The sequence below is a fragment of the Vipera ursinii genome, assembly GCF_947247035.1.
Source record: "Vipera ursinii genome assembly, chromosome: 3".
Lineage (NCBI taxonomy): Eukaryota > Metazoa > Chordata > Lepidosauria > Squamata > Viperidae > Vipera > Vipera ursinii.
Window position 1 is genome coordinate 91,846,434 of NC_139516.1, and position 22,211 is coordinate 91,868,644.

The following is a 22,211-nucleotide window of genomic DNA, read 5'->3' on the forward strand; positions in this document are numbered from 1 at the left end:
TGCAGTCTGTGATTTTTTACAGGCTGGGGTCTGGGTGTCTTTTCTTCTAAAGTTGAAGAGCAGCTGTAGTATATCCCAACTTGAAAGGCAGGTGGGGAAGGCAGCAGCCAGAGCACCGGCTTAGCTCTAAGGACACATTTGACTCAGGAACTGGGCGGGCTGGCTGGAAAACCTGGAGCGGATCTCCCATTTGGTCCTTTTTTTTTAAATCCCATTTATATCCTGCCCTTCTCTGAAGACTCAGGGTGGCTTACAATTTAAAGCACAAATCAATGTGCTTAGCAATAGCCTTCATTCTGTGTATATGCCTGTTTATTAGGGCTTTCACACACCCCCAAGCAGCATTATTACAAAGTCAGCTTATTGCCCCCAACAATCTGGGTCCTCATTTTACCTACCTTGGAAGGATGGAAAGCTGAGTCAACCTTGAGCCTGGTGGGATGCGAACCTGCACTAATTGCAGGCAGCTGGTGTTACTTAAGGCTCTGCACAGGGAAAGCTTTAGAGTGAATTAGGAAAAGTGAATTAGGAAAATAGGGAATGGTTGCTGGAATCAGGGGCTGCCACAAAGAAGAGGGACTCAAGCTATTCTCCAAAGCACCTGAAAGCAGGACAAGAAGTAATGGATGGAAACTAATCAAGGAGAGAAGCAACCTAGAACTAAGGAGAAATTTCCTGACAGTTAGAACAATTAACCAGTGGAACAACCTGCCTCCAGAAGCTGTGAATGCTCCAACACTGGAAGTTTTTAAGAAGAGACTGGACAGCCATTTGTCTGAAATGGTATAGGGTTTCCTGCCTTAGCAGGGGGTTGGACTAGATGACCTCCAAGGTCCCCTCCAACTACTACTACTACTACTACTAATTATTATTATTATTATTATTATTATTATTATTATTATTATTATTATTATTATTATAGTTTAATCTACTTGCACTGTTTTATGTTTACATGTTTGATGACAAACAGCCTTATGTTTATAAGTGACAGTTTTCCTACTAAGCACCTGCATGTCATAAGCATTTGAATTAAAATTACCATATTAAAATCAAATCTGATGTTTTTTAATTTTTATTTGGTGTGCGTTGGAAGAGGGGTAGTCTTATACGGCGAGTATAGCCCAAATCCTATAATTTAACAGGAAATGTAGGGGGTCGTCTTATACGCCCAGTCGTCTTATATGCCGGAAAATACGGTAACAAAAAAAAGGAGCCATCAAAAGAGTAAAAGAAGAAAAACTGACAGTATGAAAGCTTGGTTTAGGGCACACATATACAAACAGATGTGATATTATGAAAAAAAATACAAAGATCTTAAAGACCTGTTTTAAACAATTTGTGCAAAATGTCACCCTTGTAAAATGGGCAAAATTTGTTGCTGCTTCTTTCCTCAAAAAATCTTTGTTGTTGTGGAGTATAATTTCCCACACTTAAATAACACTGATCCAATGAAATATGAACTTTTGTTTTCCAGTGTGTTTGTGAAACCATCCTGAACTGAACAATAGAAATTGACTCCTTTTCTTATTTGCATTGATTTAATGCTTTAAGAAATACAGGCAATAAACCCAACAGCAGGATGCATTATAAAGGACTGTTGACAGCCTAACTGGGCATTGCCATCAGAGATGATAATACGTGTCAGTTTATTTACAACTGCCAGCACAATCAGGAAAAAATGTTACTAGATACAATTACGGTAGAATATAGCTCTATGAATTATGTTCAGTTCTTGACAATTTGCCAAAATAGATCTAAAAGGAATTCTGTGCTACAAAATGTACTGGTGGGATTCTGCCAAATCTAATTCCAAATCATTTTCCCAGTTTTCAATCTTTCCACAAGAATAGATTATACCTAGGGTAAGAGTTTTATACAATTCTGTGAGAATCCTTTACAGATAGTCCTCACTTAATGATTTCTTAGAGACCATTCAAAGTTACAACAACCACACAGTCCCATGATCACATGATCATAGTACTGGTAGTCCTCAACTTAGAACCACAACTAAGCCCTAAATTTCTGTTATTAAGTGAGAATTTGTTAAGTGAATGTAGCCCCTTTTTATGACCTGTCTTGCCCCCATTGTTAAGTGAATCACTGCAGTTATTTAGTAACATGGTTGTTAAGTGAATCTGGCTTCCCTGTTGACTTTTCTTGTCAGAAGGTTGCAAAAGGTGATCACGTGAGTCTAGGGCACTGTAACCGTCACAAATATGAACCAGTTGCCAAGGGTCCAACCTTTACCCTTGAAATGACCTCAGGGATGCTACAATGGTCATAAGTGTGAAAAACAATCATAAGTCACATTTTTCAATGCCGTTGAAACTTTGAACGGTTACTAGATGAATTGTGTAAGTCAAGGACTATCTGTATGGGCTCTTGACAACTGACTTGGTCTTACAGCCATCTCTAGCATCCAACAGTGATGCAATCATGATTTTTGATATTTTCTGCCGATATTCAATGATTACTGTACTTTTGGTTTCCAACAAAAAAAACCCTTTAGGTATAATGGATTCATTTAATGACCATGGCATTTGTTTAGTGAGGCTGAAGTTTGTTTAATGATTGATCCAAAAAAGGTCATAAAATCAGGCACAGTCACATGATGACCCACTTCATGATCATCACAACTTACGACTATAATTCTGGGCTCAATTACAATTATAAGTCAAGGACTAGCTGTTTTATTTACTGGAACAGATACTGATCTTTATCTTTTCCAATTAAGATGGACTAAAATAACAAGACCTAGATACTTTAAGATAAGATAACCTTTATTATCATTTTTTTTACTATGGGCACAACAGCACACATCAAAAATGAGGTTTAATTGCCCGCTCTCAAAGTGAAACACATACATGACACACACCTAAACATACTATAAACAACATATGTATAGACCCACACCCCTACATATACCTAACAAATATTCCTTTTGTTGTGATTCAGGGTCAGCCTGTGGGTTCGGCAGTTGGGTCGGACGACTCAGAGGAAGAGGAGGGTGTTGAAGAGCTTGCTGAGGGGGTTAAAGATCTTGCTGATGAGAGCCCTCAGCCAGGCCCCTCCCACCTGGTCACGATGGAGACCCAGCTGTGTGAGCCTGACAGCGTGGATGAAGATGACCCACAGCTGGCCGTGTTCAAGGACGCCCGACGCAGGAGGCAGTCAATCAGGAGTAAACAGAGGAAGGCAATGGGGCACCTCGGAAGGAGGCAAAGAGAAGCCACGCCCTGAACTGTATAAAAGGGGGAATGCGTGGGAGGGCTGGTTTGCTGAAGGCAACCACTTGATTAGTTCCTGTTTCATAGCTCCTGTTTCATGGTTGGTGTCTTGTTTTGCTCTGTTTTATCTTAATAAATTTGGCAGGCTTAATTCCAGCCTCTTGCCATTTGTAAAGGGGTTGTCCCTGCCTCTTCTGCAGGGCCGGTAGCAGGCTGGTACAGAACACCTTTATCAAGGAATGAGTGAATAACTGAGAAGTCAATCTGATGGTCATCCCTTTGTATGGTTTCCCTCACTCTTTTGATGTCAACTTCCATTAGCTACAATAGTACATAAATATAAATCAACATTTCTTGATCTGGTCTCCTCCAGATACTTGAGCTATGCTCATTCGCAGTTCTGGAAGGGTAATGTCAGAGAAAGGTGGTTTAAATACATTTACTATGTAACACATATTATGGCCCAGAGACTGAAAACAGGATTTGGCACTGTAAAATAAAACAACTGTTTGTTTCCCATCTGCAATAAAATTCATTCACATGAACCCCATTTCTCTCTCCGAAAATGAAGAGATTTGGAATGAAATCAAAGATTTCTTACCTTCCTTATACACACAGACTTTCTGCTAGAAAAACTATGGTTTTAGGAGACTCTGCACATCTGATGCTTTTCCTCAGCAATAAACCTCCATTAGCATGCTCAGCTAGGCAAGCAGCAATAATGAATGTTCTTGGCCTCATGACAAAAGGCCATATAATGCCCCAAATGTCAACTGAGCCTTGCTTTCAGTTCTAGACATTTCGAAATTGCTATTTTTCTTCCTTTATTCATACACATCATATATTTAACTATTTTAGGTACATTTAATTCTCTATTGCAGTGGATCTCAAACTGTGGTCTTGGAACCCCCCAGGAGGCTGCAATATATCATTGCAGGAGACCTGCGAAGGCTTGAAGAAATGTTATGGTTTTTAAATCTTGAGCTAAGTCTTGGGGGTCCGTAGACATGGTCCATGGCTACAAAAGATACTTAAAAGGGGTCCAAGGTAAAGAAAAGGTTGAGAACCACAGCCCTATTGTATCTTTTCCTCTCATTTCTGAATCCTCATTCTGTTCTGAACGTTTTTTCTTTCAAATATTTCTCCCATTCCATTTCTTCATTATTATCATTCATCATAACACTTCCTTATTATTGTACTGTCATATTGCCTGTTGCTCCCCAAGCTTAAAATAATCTAATGTTTAACTTACACTATACAGAGACACCAAGTGCTATGGCCTACTTTTAAGTAAACAAGTGATTTTTTTTGTCTCTCACACATACGCATGCTTACATTGCATGCACATTTTATACACTTTGGGATGTATTTAAAGATATTGAGCTTGTCAGCTAGAAAGCTGACAGCCTGGATTCAAGACCCAAGCGCTGTGTGATGGGGTGAGCTCCCATTACTTGTCCCAGCTACTGCCAACCTAGCAGTTCTAAAGCATGCAAATGCGAGTAGATAAATAGGTACAACATTGGCAGGAAGATAAGGATATAGTCATGCTGGCCACATGACCACGGAAATAGCTCCAGATAATACTGGCTCCCTCAGTTAAGAAATGGAGATGAGCACCACCCCCTAGAGTCGTCCACAACTAGATGAGTTCACCTTTACTTTTTTATACACTTTGGGACTAAGTATGTATACACCCACAAATTCTGGAGAACAGGAATAGCCATTGTTAGTGTTGGATAGGGTTTTTTTGTGCCTTCGAGTCACTGTTGACTCCTGGCATCTCCCTGGACTAACCCCTGCACTTTTCTTGGCAAGATTTTTGGAACAGTTTGCTATTGCCTCCTTCCTAGAGCTGAGAAGGTGTGATTGGCCCAAGGTCATCCAGCTGGCTTTGTGCCTGAAGCTTAAGTAGCACTCAGAGGTTCTTAGTTTCTGGACTGGTTATTTAACCCTTATACCAAACCGGCTCTCAATGATGGTTATAAGATGTATATACATTAGTTATATAAAACTACTCACTTTGTCCCTAAACTTCTACTTACTGCAAGCATACACTGCCATCACTTCATGTATGATGTTTATTATTTATTAAATTTTTACACTGCACATCTCCCTTACAAAATGATTCTGGATGGCTTACAGATTATTCTTTGGTTCCAGAATCTATTTCTTCAAAACAGAAGATGTAGCAGTAAAACTGGCCTGCATTTGACTTAGGGAAAGGGGATCATAAAAAGGCTCATTGCGAAGTGCCATTTTTATATGCAGGTAGACCTTGCTTAATGACTACACTGTTTAGCAACTACTGAAAGTTACGATGGTGCTGAAAAAGCAACCTTATGATCAGTCTTTGCATTTACAATTGTACCAATAAAGAAGAATATATGTAGCTCAGGGATGAAATGAGAGGTCCTTGGTGCTCTCCAAGTTTGGTTGCTTTCTTGCAGATGTTTCATTAGCCAAACTAGGTTACATCATCAGTGCACTGATCGTTGCAGAATCTCCCACTTTCACATGATTCAGCGGTTTCACAACTAGCAGGTAATTACAACAGTTGCAGCATCCCACAATCATGTCATTGCTATTCACACACTTCACAGCCAACTTCCAACAAGCAGATTCAATGGAGAAGCTGGCAGTAAAATCACTTGATGTGTCACTTAATGACCATCTGTGATTCACCTAATTCTGGGAGTTGAATCCACGTATTTGAAAGCTGAGAAGTTTGGGGGAAAAACTGATCTCAATTGTTTGCTGAAAATACTCTTTCTGATCATATGAAAGTACTTTAATACAGGTTAGATTGTGGATCTCTTCAGAAAATTCCTGACTAATCCTAACTACAGTAGGTTCCAATTTCTGGGGTCCAGAAGGTCCTCTCCCAGCTTTGCTCCTGAGACCTTTTCAAACTCCATTCATTCAAGGGCTGAATCTAGACTAAGGCTGTTCAAAATCTACTACAGAGGGAGACAAGGAGTCCCTGTTGGCAATTCCGAGTCCCTGTCCGATTTAAGGAACTGCCATCAAGGGCTGTGTGTACATTCAGAACATATTTTGCCTCTGAAGCCAAAGTGCCCTACTATACATGATATATGTTGGGGAGGAGAGTGGGTATATTGCTTGTTTTGTAACCACAAATTGAACCTCATGGCTAGATTCACTTTCTTGTGGTAAGCCATGGTATGTTGAACAATTGCTGGATTCATACAAGACAACAAGGTTTTTTTCTAGCTCAATACACTTCTGAAATGGTCAAAACAATCTGCCTGAGCTTGAATCAACTCTTTGGATTTCAAGACATTGAATACATTGAATAAGGGACATTTCAGTGCTGGGGACCCCTAACAGAATACTAAGCAGAAACCAAATAAGGATGGCTTAGTACACTTTATCACTTTTTTCCTACTGGTAGACAATATCCTAGGAAACATTTGATTCCTACATTTATATGCAGGAACAGGACAACATATGTATGTCCTGTTCCTAAAACATACTGAACAGATAGCTGTCCAGCTTCTGCTTAAACAAATCCAGTTACCACTTCTCCAAATAACCCAGTTATGCTGCTCTGAACATTCAAAAAAATGTTTTTCTAACGTTCAATTACAAATTGCCTTCCTGTAGTTTAAAATCTTTTATTTCATGCTCCATGTTCTGTGACAATAGAAAACAGATCTTGGGCCTTATTCAACTGTCATTTCAAGTATTTGAAGAGTGATATTATATCCCTCCAATCTTCTCAAAGCTTAACCTACCCAGCTCTTTCACTACCTCTCCCCAGTCTTCTTTCTGTCTTCCTGTAATTTGTCTGAATCCTTAAATTATGATACCCAAAACTGAATTGAAGATAGTGTCTAATAAACACCAAATAAAGGGGAGCCAAAATGCCTACAACTGAATTTGCTTTTCTGAAACCATATCACACTTCTGATCCATATTTAGTTTAAAATCAATTTTAATATTCCTTCATTCCAAAGACACCCATAGCATAATTCATATGCAGGCAATTTTTCCCCTCAGGAAGACTTTTTTCTTAGGTTTAAATCCACAAGATAAACACATGGCAGGTGTTTTCCCTCACTCCTCAGAATTAATGATAAAGTATGTCAAAGGGCATCCAGTGAATTCAAAGTTTGCTTTTATTATATGAAATGAAAATAAATTAAAATACTGGCTGCCCAGTCTTAAGAAACCTGAAGACTCCTGCTAAGCAGATCAGATGAGTGAATGATCTATGGCGGGCTCGGGACAGGGGTTGCTCCTCTGTCCTAGTCCTATTAGATCTCTCAGCGGCTTTCGATACCATCGACCATGGTATCCTACTGCGACGTCTCAGGGGGCTGGGAGTGGGAGGCACCGTTTTACGGTGGTTCTCCTCCTATCTCCTGGGCCGCTCGCAGTCGGTGTTGACGGGAGGGCAGAGATCCACCCCAAGGCCTCTTGCTTGTGGAGTCCCTCAGGGGTCGGTTCTCTCGCCCCTCCTGTTCAACATCTATATGAAGCCACTGGGCGAGGTCATTCGTGGTTTCGGGGTGGGGTATCATCAGTACGCTGATGATACCCAACTTTTTTTCTCCACCCCGAACCAACCCAGCGATGCCCTCGCCGTGATGTCCCGTTGCCTGGAGGCAGTCCAGGTCTGGATGGGAAGAAACAGGCTTTGTCTCAATCCTGCCAAGACTGAGTGGCTTTGCGTACCGGCATCTCGGGCTAACCAAACTATTCCACCTTTAATGATGGGGGGTGAGGTGTTACCCCCCGTTGATAGGGCTCGCAACTTAGGCATCGTCCTGGACTCACGGCTCAATTTTGAAGATCATATATGAACCGTGACCAGGGGAGCTTTTGCCCAGGTTCGCCTGGTGCGCCAGTTGCGACCCTACCTGGACCGAGATGCCCTACGGACAGTCACTCATGCGCTCGTGACCTCCCGTTTAGACTATTGCAATGCTCTCTACATGGGGCTGCCCTTGAGGACCATTCGGAGACTACAACTGGTGCAGAATGCGGCCGCGCGAGTTGTGATGGGGGTCTCCCGATACTCCCATGTAACACCTCTACTCCGTGAGCTTCCGGTTGCTCTCCGGGTGAGATTTAAAGTGCTGGTGATGACCTATAAAGCCCTAAATGGCTTGGGTCCAGGATATTTGAGGGAACACCTGCTGCCAGCATCAAGTTCCCTTCGTCCAGTGCGCTCGCAGAGGGAGGGTCTTCTCAGGGTGCCGCCGGTAAAAGATTGCCGGTGGATAACACCCAGGGAGAGGGTCTTTTCTGTGGGTGCACCTGCCCTCTGGAACCAGCTGCCCGTGGAGCTCAGGACTGCCCCTGACCTACGCTCTTTCCGCCGGGACCTGAAGACTTGGCTCTTTGAGCTCTCTGACCCAGGCTGAAAATTTTAACTGGGGTTTTATTTTCAGGGATAATTTAAACTTTTAATTCTCTTTTAACTTTGTATTTTATATTGATGTGATTTTAAAATGCCCTGTAAACCGCCCTGAGTCCTTCGGGAAAGGGCGGTATATAAATCTAATAAAATCTAAAAATCTAAATTTGTACAGCAAAACTCTGGACAATCATTAGATGGCAGCGAAAAGCTAGGGCTGTATGTGTATTTTTCCTGCCATCTAACACATCTATATTTTTAGAGTAGATGTAATAGCCCTCTATTAAGAAACACAATAATATAAAGATTTTCTCTAAAGAAAGTTCAAAATTATTTTTGAAAAAGCTACTCCAGAACTTTGAAAAAAGTGAAATGGCTTTAATTCATATTCTAAAGAAGCCTTCTGCTATCTTCAAAAGCCAGATAATGCAAGGTGTAGCCCAGCACTTCTAGATTGTTCTAAAAAAACAGACTAGCTATAGGTAGTCTTATCTGGGGAAAAATATAAAATGTCATCAGGTGATCAGGGCTGATAAGTAATCTCTCTCTTTATCACTGAAGTTCAGTAGAAGATTGCCTTCTTTACAAAAATTATTCATTCTCCTTTACACTGGATGAGATTTTTTTATAACCTTCAAAATAAACTCTTATTCATATAAAACAGACATGTCAAACACAAGGCCCGGTGTTTCATGTGGCCTGCGAAGCCATCCTGGAAACAGTGAAGGAACAGCCCCCACTGCCTTGGCCCTGGCCCAGAGACCCTCCTTCTGCCAGAGACCCTCAGATCTGTCCCACTCCTGCCCAGGCCCCCATAGGCATCCTTGATGCGAACGATGTAGAGCTGGCCACGCCCACCCAGTAGGCCATATGCACTCTAGCCACGCCCACCCAGTAGGCCACGCCCACCCTGGCCATACCCACCTGGCCCCTTGAGGGCAATCGCAATGCTGATGCAGCCCTCAATGAAATTGAGTTTGACACCCCTGATATAAAACATTAAACTGTAAATTAACCACACAAGTTTGGTTATAACATACTAAACTAAGCCAATCCTAGTACACATCCACTGTTGCTATTGTCATTTATTCCTAGCTTGCATCTTCAGACAATAAAATCTTAAAAACATGTTAAAATAAGTCATAATGAGATTGTTTCATTTTAGTTCAACATATTTCACAAACCCAATTTGAGATTATCTTATAAAACCAGGATTAAACTACGACTTTACACCTGACTAGTATTAAACAATTACAGTATATGAACCAATACTCAAAAAAAATACATGCTAATTTTCTTGCGATCGTGGCCTGTAAAAATACAGAATATCTTCACTAAAATTACAAATAAAGCAAAACACGCTGTGAAAGTCAAAACAACTGCAACTATCTAAACAAACTACCTTTGAGCAAAAACTATGCCAGTGTGTCTGTCACTTAAAAAATAGGCATCAAACTACCCCTAATTTCTTAACAAGGGTGGCTCAGATAATTGGTATTAGCCTGGATATATAGTATTATCATCTAGCAGCCAATGGAATATTACTTATCAATCCAATATTTTAAAATGTTGCCTTTCCACCATGTAACAGCATTTAAAAATTTCTACAGGCTTTCTAAAAGAATTCAAATATACTCCATATTGATAACTAGATCCTTATCAGCCAGCTGATCTTCTAATCAACTCAGTGGTTTTTTATGCGTTAATAAAAGAAACCCTTAGCAATATGTATGGTATCTCTGGAAGGAAGCCTCACCGTTTCCCTCTTTTGAATGAACTAAAGACATAAAGAAGTTGAGATGCCTGTGAAGTGTCTCATAGATAAATGCACTAGTACTCTGCCCAGCCTTCAGAGTCAAAGAGGTTACGGTAGTTGTCTAAATTTTAAAGTTTTAAATTTTAAACTAACACCTTAATTCTTTCTCACATTGTCAATATTATTCTACTGTAAAATATGGCTGCAAACCTTAGTGGTCAGAAATTATGAACATAAAGTACTCAACAACCGTATATGACTCAACATCATGCAATCATTTTCAACTGAATTGAAAATGCAACTTAAAAACCAAATGCTGATCTTGAAAAGTAGAAAAATATCAGGAGACATGCAGACATATGTTTTGTGATGTCAAACAGTCTGATCCACAAATCAGTTTAAATGGAATTAGACAACTTCTTGTCTATTTCAGTGGAAATAAATTTTAGTAGTAACAAAATAAGATACTCAAATCTGCAGTGGTATGACTGGATAAAAATATGAGTTTTCATGGCTCTTTCCATTATGCCATGCTTTTCACAATGAATACCGCTAATTTATTTGTATCCCAACTTTGTCATTTTTACAAATAATTCAAAGCAGCAAACATATCCAATACACCTTGGTCTCCTATTTTCCCACAACCAACCTCCCTATGAGGTGAGTTAGGCTAAAAGGGAGTGACCCACTCAAAGTCACCCAGCTGGCTTTTATGGCTAAAGGAGGAAGCTGAACTCATGGCTCTCCCACTTTCTAGCCTGGTGCACTAACCAAACTGGCTCTCTAATGATTTCAGTGGGCTTAGAGCTTGGGCAATAAATAAATATATCATTTTAAATAATTATTTTTTTAAAATTGTAGACTTTTACAATTTTGCTAAGCAAAGTTTAGAAGGGAAGGAGACAACTACCATTATTTCTTGTTCCAAATTCATTTTGGCTCAATGGTTCTTTCACATAAACAACTGTGGAGTATAATGACGTTGCAGCTCATTCAGGCATAGAAGGCACAGATTCTGACAGGTGTCCACGAAGCTTGAATCCTGCTGGTATTCACACATAGGTTGCCTGGATAAGCTGGCCATCCAGTTCTGACAGGGCTCCAATTGCTGACAGTTTTTTGGCTTTGGGTACACGAATGTGCAGGCAAAGTTGGATCCCTGCTTTACTTGGACAAGCCAATTATCAGTAGTAGCACAATGGGAGAGAGTTCTAAGAGCAATCTAGCTTTCATGACTGTTTATCTGGGCAGAGTAGGAGTAAGTTCTGACTGCAATCCAACTTTATCTTTATTTGCCCTGAGGCTCATGCAGGCAAACCTGGAGTACAGGTCGTCCTCCACCATAATTGAGCACAAAATTTGTGTTGCTAAGTGAGACACTTAACTGAGCTTTGCCCCATTTTATGACCTTTCTTGCCACAGTTAAGTGAATCACCGCAGTTGTTAAGTTAGTGACACGGTTGCTAAGTGAATCTGGCTTCCCCCATTGACTTTGCTTGTCAGAATGTTGAAAAAGGTGATCACGTGATCCTGGGGCACTGCAACCATCATAAATATGAACTAGTTGCCAAGGGTCCGAATTTTGATCACATGACCATAGGGATGCTGCAACAGTTGTAAGTGTAAAAAAACAGCCATGAGTTGCTTTTTTCAGTGCCATTGTAACTTTGAAAGGTCACTAAATGAATGGTTGTAAGTCAAGAACTACCGGTCCAGGCAGGGTGGCAATGAGTTTTGACAGATCTCTTGCTTTTGCATGCAGCTGAAATGATGTTAAAACTCACTTCCATAGCCTGGTCAAGCTGGGAGATGGACTAGCTTTGCTTAAACATCATGTTTTGTGCAGATGGGAAACACATGACCTTCCAGGTACTGCTGGATCAATTCCCATGAATCCTGACAATTTCCCATTATGGCTAAGCTTATTGGAACTTGGAACCCAACAATAGTTTGAAGGTAGTTTCTTCAAATATCACACAGCCAAGTCGTCTTCGGAGCTTTCATTTAATACACTCTTTGCAATCCGTGGGGCTTAGACAATACTGCGGCTGAAATTCCATAGCAGATCATTCTATTTGCAACCCTAAATAAATTTTATCATTAAAGATGCCAAAGCACTATTCCAAGGTATAGCAACTGTTCTCGCTTTTTTTTTCCTGTCTGAAGATGCTTCCAGTGAGACAATTTCCTATATATGCAGTCAAGAAGATAAGTTAATAAAGGCTTAATATCTCAATTTAAACTTTGAGAAGGCAGGAACAAGTCATTTATGGTACCATCCAATGTAACTGCAAATTAACAGTAATGGAAACAGTCAGCTTCCTAAACGGCTCACTTTTTACAGGACATAGTTCCTCTTTCATTTTCTTCTACTTACTGATCTAAGTGATTTCAGGCAGAATTCATCAAAATGAGATGGGGAGAGGAGTTTTAACAGCACAACTACGTATTTTAATAGTGCCCTGTATTATCACCCCATCCCTCTGCTGTCTTCACATGAAAAGTAACACCAGCAAAGAGGAAAATACACTGAACTGCATATTAAGCATGTAAGTAGGTGGGATAAATTGTACCCAATTATGGTACAACTTTATTTCTAAATATATTATCAGCCTTCTACATACTCCCCCCCCAACAAGGATTTATACTTTCTTTTCTTTATCCCTATCCCTATTCCCGTCCCACACATCATCTGACAAACCAGCTTTCCATCTGCGCTCCCAAAAACCATCTCGCAACTCTTTGCCAAATTCGAACAACTCTTGCTAAGGCTGCCGGCTAAAACCGCGGCGAAAGCCCAACAATCATCCAAAGTGACATCCCGGAGGCTCCCCTGCATGAAAACAAAAGACATTAAGCAGTCCAGACGGGATGGGGGAAGGCAGAAGGGAAATGATTCAAGGCACCAAGAAGGCAGGCGGAGACCCGGAACAAAGCCGGGCCAAAGAGGCGTTCGCATCACTTTACCTGGGACATCTGAGGTCTCAGGTTGATCTCCTTGAGATTGAGGGCGTGAGGGCGCAAGTTGTTGAGCAGCTGGCAAAGCAGGACTCCATCGCGAAGGGTCTGGGCCAGGTCGAACACCTGCGCCGTGTCCCAAGTCACCCGGTGATTGACCGGCAACACCCGGCACTGGATGAGCCAGTGAGCGCACTGCTTCCAAGGCTCCATCGCGCGCGCCCGTCCAGGCGCTCGCCCAGAGCACGCAAACTCTCCAAGAGCGCAAAAGGTTTCAACGAAGCTGCCGCTGCCGTTGTTGTGGCTGCGGCTCCTGCGCTCGCTCTCCTGGCGGTCCTGCCTGCCTGCCTTTCTTTCTTCCTGCCGCAGCGACTCGCCTCTTTCAGCCTTCGCGCAGACTGCCAAGAGCAGCAGCTTGAAAGGCTGCCCGAGAGGCTGCGCGTGCGGTTCCCCTCCGGCCCCTCCCTTCCTTCCTCCCTCCCACCTTCCCTCCCTCCCGGCGCAGACACACCGCCGGGGAGAGAGAGAGAGAGAGAGAGAGAGAGAGAGAGAGGCGGCGGGAGAAAACAAGAGCGCGTGCGTCTTTCCCCCCTCCCCCCCACCTTCGCGCGCGCGCTTTGCCTCGGCCCGGTGCGCCTTTTAGAAGGCACGGGGTTGTGCTCGGTTCGTCCAGGTGGCTGGCAGGGGTCGTAGCAAACAGCCCCAAAGTTGGGAATGTGTGAGGTAGAGCCTTAAAGCAAACACTCTCTCTCTCTCTCTCTCTCTCTCTCTCTCTCTCTCTCTCTCTCTCTCTCTCTCTCTCTCTCTCTCTCTCTCTCTCTCTCTCTCTCTCTCTCACACACACACACACACACACACACACACACACGGAAGAAGAAGGAATGCCAAATCACACCGATGTAAACAAACAAACAAACAAAAAAAAAAAAACACACCCCCTCGAGTGGTAGGGCGGGGACATTACTTTCTCTGAAACATGGTAATTGTACACTTGGGGTGTTTTCACAACAATTGGCTGAAAGGCTTGAGTGCGTTTTTGTGGAAATAAGTTTTACATTATATATTTAGGTGCAGTTGCTTTGCACGAATTTGCCTTGAAAAGGCAAGTTTATTTGAATTTTTTTTCATTAAAAAAAAATGGACAGAAGTATTTTGGGAACATCCGACATCTGATTTCACGTACTTCAGACCAGTAACTGGGGACTTGAAACTATCTGATTTCACGTACTTCAGACCAGTAACTGGGGACTTGAAACTTCAAGGCTCGTCAGACTTTTGTTTGTGTAGATGGAAGCAAGAGATGGCGTAGGCAGGCTTAAATCCTCCATCACCAGTTTTTCCTTGGCAAAAGGAAGCAGCTTTTCCAGGCAGCAGATGTTGGGGAGCAATGAAGCATGGAAGATAAAATGTGCCTGTTCCTGCTGCGGCACTTCTCGAATTGGCCAGTTTCCATCTTGCTCTTTACATGAGACAGCAAAAATACCTTGGTTGTCCCAACCACAAATGTAATAAAGTTCTGCAATGAAGTAATTCATTTGAGGGAAAGAGCTCGCGCACACAGAGCAATGAAAGTTCACATTGCGATAAGTTAGAAGTAAGTCACACTTTGATTGAAGTTACTGCAATAAGAGTAGGCAGGAAAGTGAATAAAAGTCATGATATCAGATCTATCATATTTCTCTAGCTGAAATCAGCATGTTCTCAAGAATACGGATCGTCCTCAACTTACCACCACAAATTTCTGTTGCTAAGTGAGACATTTCTTAAGTAAGCTTTGCCCCATTTTACGACCTTTCTTGCCACAATTGTTAAGTGGTTCACTGCAGTTGTCAAGTCTGTAACATGATTGTTAAGGGAATGTGGCTTCCCCATTGTCTTTGCTTATCACATGACCCTGAGACACCGCAATGGTCATAAATATGAACCATTTGCCAAGCATCTGAATTTTGACCACATGAGCATGGGGATGCTGCAAAGCTTGTAACTGAAAGTCACAGTTATAAGTCACATTTTTCAGTGCCGTTGTAACTTTGAACATTCACTAAATGAACTGTTGTAAGTTGAGGACTACCTGTATCTCTGCTGCCATCATGTGGCCATCAAGATTTATACAACCTAAATATAACATGCTTAACTTATTTGAATATCCTGATTTTGGAAACGATGGACAGATTATGCATAAATTTCCATCTGTTTTTGCTCTGTTGCAAAATAGTTGCTTGTGGTTTCTGGTGTAGTTATCAAATGTGGTTACCAAATATTAAAATAAATTATATGGTTAAATATTATTGTTTATATGTTACATTTACATGCTCTGAGCCATTCTTTGGGTTCAGTGACAAAAACAATTGAGCCATCTCCAACTGTCAATAAATTCATCTTCAGCAGATACTGGATTTCTAGAAAGACTTCACTTGCACAGGACCTCTCTAGGATGTCACCAGTGGTGGGATTCAAATATGTGAACAACCAGTTCTCTGTGTGGATGCTGCTTCCAGAAGTCCATTCCGGGCCTGGGCAACAAAAAATTAGCTACTGGTTCTGCTGAAGTGGTGCGAACCAGCTGAATCCCACCACTGGATGTCACCTCAGTCTCCAGGGAGGAGGAATCAACTAACTACCCAGTAAATAGGTCACATGGCATAGGGGAATTGGCTAATCAGGACAATTCATTTCCAAATAAAACTCCCCCCCTAAATATCACTACTAGTGACACAATTAAGTAGCCTATATGAACAGTTTTTGAGCTGCCTATATAAACAGCAGCCATATGAGTATGATTTTGTATTATATGTTAGTCTTATCTCCCATCTTTCCTTTTTAGGGGCTCAGAGAGACTTAATTTTTATTTCTACCCCAAACCACCCCAGTGATGCCCTCGATGTGATGTCCCGTTGCCTGGAGGCGGTCCTGGTCTGGATGGGGAGGAACAGGCTTCGACTCAACCCTGACAAGACTGAGTGGCTGTGTGTGCCAGCGTCTCGGGAAATTCAGAATATTCCACCGTTAATTATGGGGGGTGAGATATTACCCCCCGTAGATAGGGCTCGCAACTTGGGTGTCCTCCTAGATTCACAGCTCTCCTTGGAAGATCATATGGGAGCTGTGACTAGGGGGGCCTTCGCCCAGGTTCGCCTGGTGCGTCAGTTGCGGCCCTATCTAGACCGGGATGCCTTGCGCACAGTCACTCATGCACTCGTGACCTCCCGTTTGGACTACTGCAATGTTCTCTACATGGGGCTGCCCTTGAGGACTACTCGGAGGCTCCAGCTGGTGCAGAATGCAGCCGCGCGAGTGGTGGTGGGGGCTTCCCAATACTCCCATGTAACACCTCTACTCCGTGAGGTGCATTGGCTTCCGGTTGCCCTCCGGGTAAGATTCAAGGTGCTGGTTATGACCTATAAAGCCCTAAATGGCATGGGTCTGGGTTACTTACGGGAGCACCTGCTGCCGGCATCAACCTCCCTTCGTCCAGTGCACTCCCACAGAGAGGGCCTCCTTAGGGTGCCGTCGGTCAAAGAGTGTCGACTGGCGGCCCCCAGGGGGAGGGCGTTCTCTGTAGGTGTGCCAGACCTTTGGAACCATTTACCGGTGGAGCTCCGGATGGCTCCCGACCTTCGCTCCAACGTGACCTAAAAACATATTTATTTGAACAAGCCGGCCTGGTCTGATGGGTTTAGGGGTATTTTAACGCTATTGTATTAATTTATTGAATTGGGCTGTAGTATTTAATATTTTTTTAATTTTTATATATTGTATTTTATTGTATTGCCCTGTACACCGCCCTGAGTCCTTCGGGAGAAGGGCGGTATAAAAATTAAATTAAATAAATAAATTTGAGATTTACCTTTTTTTTCTGCCAACAATGAGCTGATACTTTTTCAGCCCACTTTTTGGGCTGAAAAATCCACTTCGGCTTATACTCCAGTGAACAACAAAAAAAAGAACTTCCACCCCCCAGTTTGGAGAGCTGCTGCTTTCGTCAAACATGGACGACGGCAGCAGCTCTCCAAATGGGCGGCGGCGGTTTGGAGAGCTGCGCGCGCAGCTCCGCCACCACCTCTGCAAGCCTCCGCTGAGAGAATGGGGCGGTGGAAGCTTGCCACCCATTTTCTCGGTGAAGACTTCTTTCGGGGGATCCAGCCTCTGCCGCCCCCTTCTCTCAGCTGCCCAGCTGAGAGAAGGGGTGACAGAGGCTGGATCCCCCGAAAGAAGTCTCCGCTGAGACGAGAGAATGAGGCGTTGGAGCGCTCCGCGAAGTATGGGGCGGTGGAAGCTTGCCGCCCATTTTCTCGGCGAAGGCTTCTTTCGGGGGATCCAGCCTCTGCCGCCCCCTTCTCTCAGCTGCCCAGCTGAGAGAAGGGGGTGACAGAGGCTGGATCCCCGAAAGAAGTCTCCGCTGAGACGAGAGAATGAGGCGTTGGAGCGCTCCGCGAAGTATGGGGCGGTGGAAGCTTGCCGCCCATTCTCTCAGCAGAGATGTCTTTCGGGAGATCCAGCCTCTGCCGTGCTGCACCGAGAAAACAGCAAGCCGCCCTATTCTCTCGGCGGAGCACTCCACTGCCCCATTCTCTCAGCAGCTTGCTGCCCCATTCTCTCATCTCGGCAGAGCCCAGCTGAGTAAAGGGGGCGACAGAGGCTGGATCCCCTGTAAGAAGTCTCCACCGAGATGAGAGAACAGGGTGGCAAGCCGCCGAGAGAATGGGGCGGTGGAGTGCTCCGCCGAGAGAATGGGGCGGCTTGCTGTTTTCTCGGTGCAGCACGGCAAAGGCGGGATCTCCCGAAAGACATCTCTGCCGAGAGAATGGGCAGCAAGCTTCCACCGCCCCATACTTCGCGGAGCGCTCCAACGCCTCATTCTCTCGTCTCAGCAGAGACTTCTTTTGGGGGATCCAGCCTCTGTCACCCCTTCTCTCAGCTAGGCAGCTGAGAGAAGGGGGCGGCAGAGGCTGGATCCCCCAAAAGAAGTCTTTGCCGAGAAAATGGGCGGCAAGCTTCCACCGCCCCATACTTCGCGGAGCGCTCCAACGCCTCATTCTCTTGTCTCAGCGGAGACTTCTTTCGGGGGATCCAGCCTCTGTCACCCCCTTCTCTCAGCTGGGCAGCTGGGCAGCTGAGAGAAGGGGGCGGCAGAGGCTGGATCCCCCGAAAGAAGTCTTCGCTGAGAAAATGGGCGGCAAGCTTCCACCGCCCCATACGTCGTGGAGCGCTCCAACGCCTCATTCTCTCGTCTCAGCGGAGACTTCTTTCGGGGGATCCAGCCTCTGTCACCCCCTTCTCTCAGCTGGGCAGCTGAGAGAAGGGAGCAGCAGAGGCTGGATCCCCCGAAAGAAGTCTTCGCCGAGATAATGGGCGGCAAGCTTCCACCGCCCCATACTTCGCGGAGCGCTCCAACGCCCCATTCTCTCGGCAGCTTGCCACCCCGTTCTCTCATCTCAGCAGAGACGTCTTTCGGGAGATCCAGCCTCCACCACCCCATTCTCTCAGCGGAGCGCTCCACCGCCCCATTCTCTCGGCAGCTTGCCACCCCATTCTCTCATCTCAGCAGAGACGTCTTTCGGGGGATCCAGCCTCCAGCTGCTGCATTTCCCAGCCTCAGCTTATACTCGAGTCAATAACTTTTTCCAGTTTTTTGGGGTAAAATTAGGGGTCTCGGCTTATGCTCGAGTCGGCTTATACTCAAGTATATACGGATAATTTGTCCAGAATCAACCAGTGAACTTCAGTCCAAAGCTTCACAATCTCTCTCTTCTTGCCATTTATATCTCATACATACATAGAACTGAAGATTGATATATAGTTCCTTCTGTATCACAAAATTCTCCCCCATTTATCTTTACAAACTATTCTCATCACAAAGCTGAACTGCAATTTAGAATTCCGACTGTTCTGCCCTGCAGCTGCTAGTTTTGTTTCTGACAGGATTTCTGTATCCCAGGAAGATTTTCAATGGAGCAGGAAGTATGAATAGGTTTCACTACTGCATTTTACTCAGATTACAGGAGTGTGGCCAGAAAAAGGTAACACCCTACCTAATTACTGCTTTTACACAATGTATATATGGCTTACAGGATTAGCGTTTAAGAGATAATTATAAGTTCTGCCTCCCAGATCTTTTTTTCAGCAATCAGCTCCATTAAACTCAGTCAGTTTTACACTGCTTAAGGTTGTTGGGGATGTTGTTTTCAAACAAGTGTTACATTTAGACTAGACTAGACTATATCCTATGCAAGTAAAGGATTTATACTGCACTATACCTATAGTATTTTTCTTAAAAGTATTTCAAATAAATATTTTGAGGTTTGCTGTCTGAGTATTTTTTTAATAATCCCACTACTAAACAATGATATCTTGCTGTAAAACAGAAATCCTGGTAGTTTTGAAATTGGTGGAAACATTTGGGTCTCTGGGAACATAACTTGTCACTGTCAATGATTTGCCCATTTTAAATGGATACTATGGGACAGGACACCAAGGTGCTAAATGTTGCCTTCTTTCCTTATAATCACTCCCAGAACACAACTGACCATTCTTATTTTTCCAAAGTGGGCTCCAACCATTGACCATTTTTGTTTTCTATGGTTTGCACTTGGAGGCAAGAGAAATTTTGGAAAACTGTAATTTATGGTAGAAGCTTGCACCTGCATTTCCTTCATTCCAACTTCTATTTTTAACATTAATCTTTTTTAATTGCAGAAAGTACTATAGGGCAGCATGGAATCTGATGGTTAGCAAAAGAGAGGTCCATAAATATCACATTGGGAAAGGGGTGCACCACTACTTCCTTCAAGGCCAAAGATACTACCCTCTCACTCAAGGAAATTGACACCATTGTGTAGACCCAACTACAGCTCACCTCCCAGGCAGTCTTGACAATCCAGAGGGGCCTAAATTTAATAGGCAAAGGGGCCAAACTCACAGAGAGAATTGGAGAATGCTATCCACCACACCAGGAGCATAGACTCAGATTTGCTCCTCATTTTCCTAGAAAAATGCCTAGTGCCTCAACTCAAAATGCACACAGGATCACTATGCAAGAAGTGCATAGCAATGGAGCAATGCAGTCCAAGGCCCACGTCATCTACCCATTGCAGTATGTGACTAAATCCTTGGCCAAATTGTCCATTACATTCTTAGAGAGAACTCCCAAGTTCCCCCTGGAACCCTTCTGGGTCCATAAAGTCACCCAGGGCAGGCTGATAATAAATAATAAACCTTTATTGTCAAAGTACAACATGTGTACATTGAGATTAGCTGAGCCTCCCCCCGTGCTCTCTCCCCCCAACACACAGTGACAACAAACCCTCCATCCTACCACACCATGTGAACCAACTACACCACACACCGGCCTCCCAAGTCAATTCTGCATAAGTTCACAGAGATTATGTCCCATTTAAAAGCCTAACAGCCCACAGATAAAAGCTACCGGTATTTTTCAGCCTGTTGGTGCGGCTGGCTATACTCCTATATCTCCTACCCGATGGTAGGAGAGTAAAGAGATACCGTCCAGGGTGTAAGTCATCCCTGAGAATCTTCCTCACTTCTTCCAAGGCAATGAGCCCTGGCGATGTCATCCAGTGGTGATCAGGTCTTGTCTTCCTTTGAGGGGCAGAAGGACATGACAATAAGCTGAAGAGCAATCCAAAAGTGATCTGTCCATAGCAACAAAATGATTACAATATCTTCCAATGTCACAAATCACATCACAACTTGCTTGAGACAAAAACCAGGTAGAGTGCAACCAGAATGGGATAAATGAGACTAATACTGGAAAAATGCTGACACTTTTGGATATTTCTGTTGGTGAGGAATCCTGAGAAGATCACGGACAGTCAAGAAAGCAGACAAATGGACGATAGAACAAATTGATCCACAATTCTCAAGGCAAAAGAATGAGGCTAAAATTATCACATTTTGAACACATTATATGAAGACCTAGCTTTCCTGAGCGATTCATAACGCTGGGAGAGGTAGGAAGAGAAAAAGAAGACATGATTGCAGTGGTGATTGGTACATCATTAGAAAGCCTGAAAGCTCAAGCTGGGGACAAATTATCCCAGAGAAGTTCTATCTATGTAGTTGGTGGGATTCAAGACCAATTTATTAACACATATAGGTAGTATTCAACTTACAACACTTTACTTAGTGACCATTCAAAGTTACAATAGCACTGAAAAAAGGGACTTATGACCTTTTTCATACTTAAGACCATTGCAGTATTCCCCAGGGTCATGTGATCAAAATTCGGACTCTTGGCAACAGACTCACGATGATGGCAGTGTTCCGGGGTTATGTGATCACCTTTTGCAACCTTCTGACTAGCAAAGTCAATGGGGAAACCAGATTCACTTAACCTAACAACTGCATGGCAAGAAATGTTGTAAAGTGGGGCAAAAATCACTTAACAACTGTCTTGCTTAGCAACATAAATTTGGGACTCAACTGTGGTCATGTTGAGGCCTACCTGTAATCAACTGTAAATGTACAAATGAAGGTTCTATAAGTTGGAATTTCCTTTTCTTAAACACAAGTGTTCTGTGAACAAAGAACAACAGTGAAATATATTATTGCTCAGTGTATTTAAATTAATGCCACTTCATTGTACTGCTATAACTGAAAGCAAATAAAAGTATGTCCTAGACCTAATAAGATTATTTCAGAAAATTGAAAGAGAAAATAATTCATGACCAAATATTTTCTCCACTTGGTTTGCTTCCTTTTTCAAACTCAAAATGTATGTATATAAGAGTATTGCTAGCATATTCTAAAATCAGATTATCATGTTGAAAGCAGAAGTTAAGAATATATTTTTTTAATGTGAAAGTGGAGAATGTTCAAAGAGACACCCAGATGCATTATCTGATATTTACAAATGGCACCATTT

At 43.1% G+C, this 22,211-nt stretch overlaps 1 protein-coding gene across 1 annotated transcript in view; it reads right to left on the minus strand.

Moving 5' to 3' along the window:
- VAV3 (vav guanine nucleotide exchange factor 3) overlaps window positions 1-13,683 on the minus strand; it is a 216,342-nt gene extending 202,659 nt beyond the window's left edge. The window contains exon 1 of the mRNA XM_083360483.1: window positions 13,337-13,683. Coding sequence (XP_083216609.1) covers window positions 13,337-13,540 — 204 coding nt within the window. The 5' untranslated portion in view covers window positions 13,541-13,683. The remainder of the gene's footprint in view (window positions 1-13,336) is intronic.
- Between the last annotated feature and the right edge of the window lie 8,528 nt (window positions 13,684-22,211).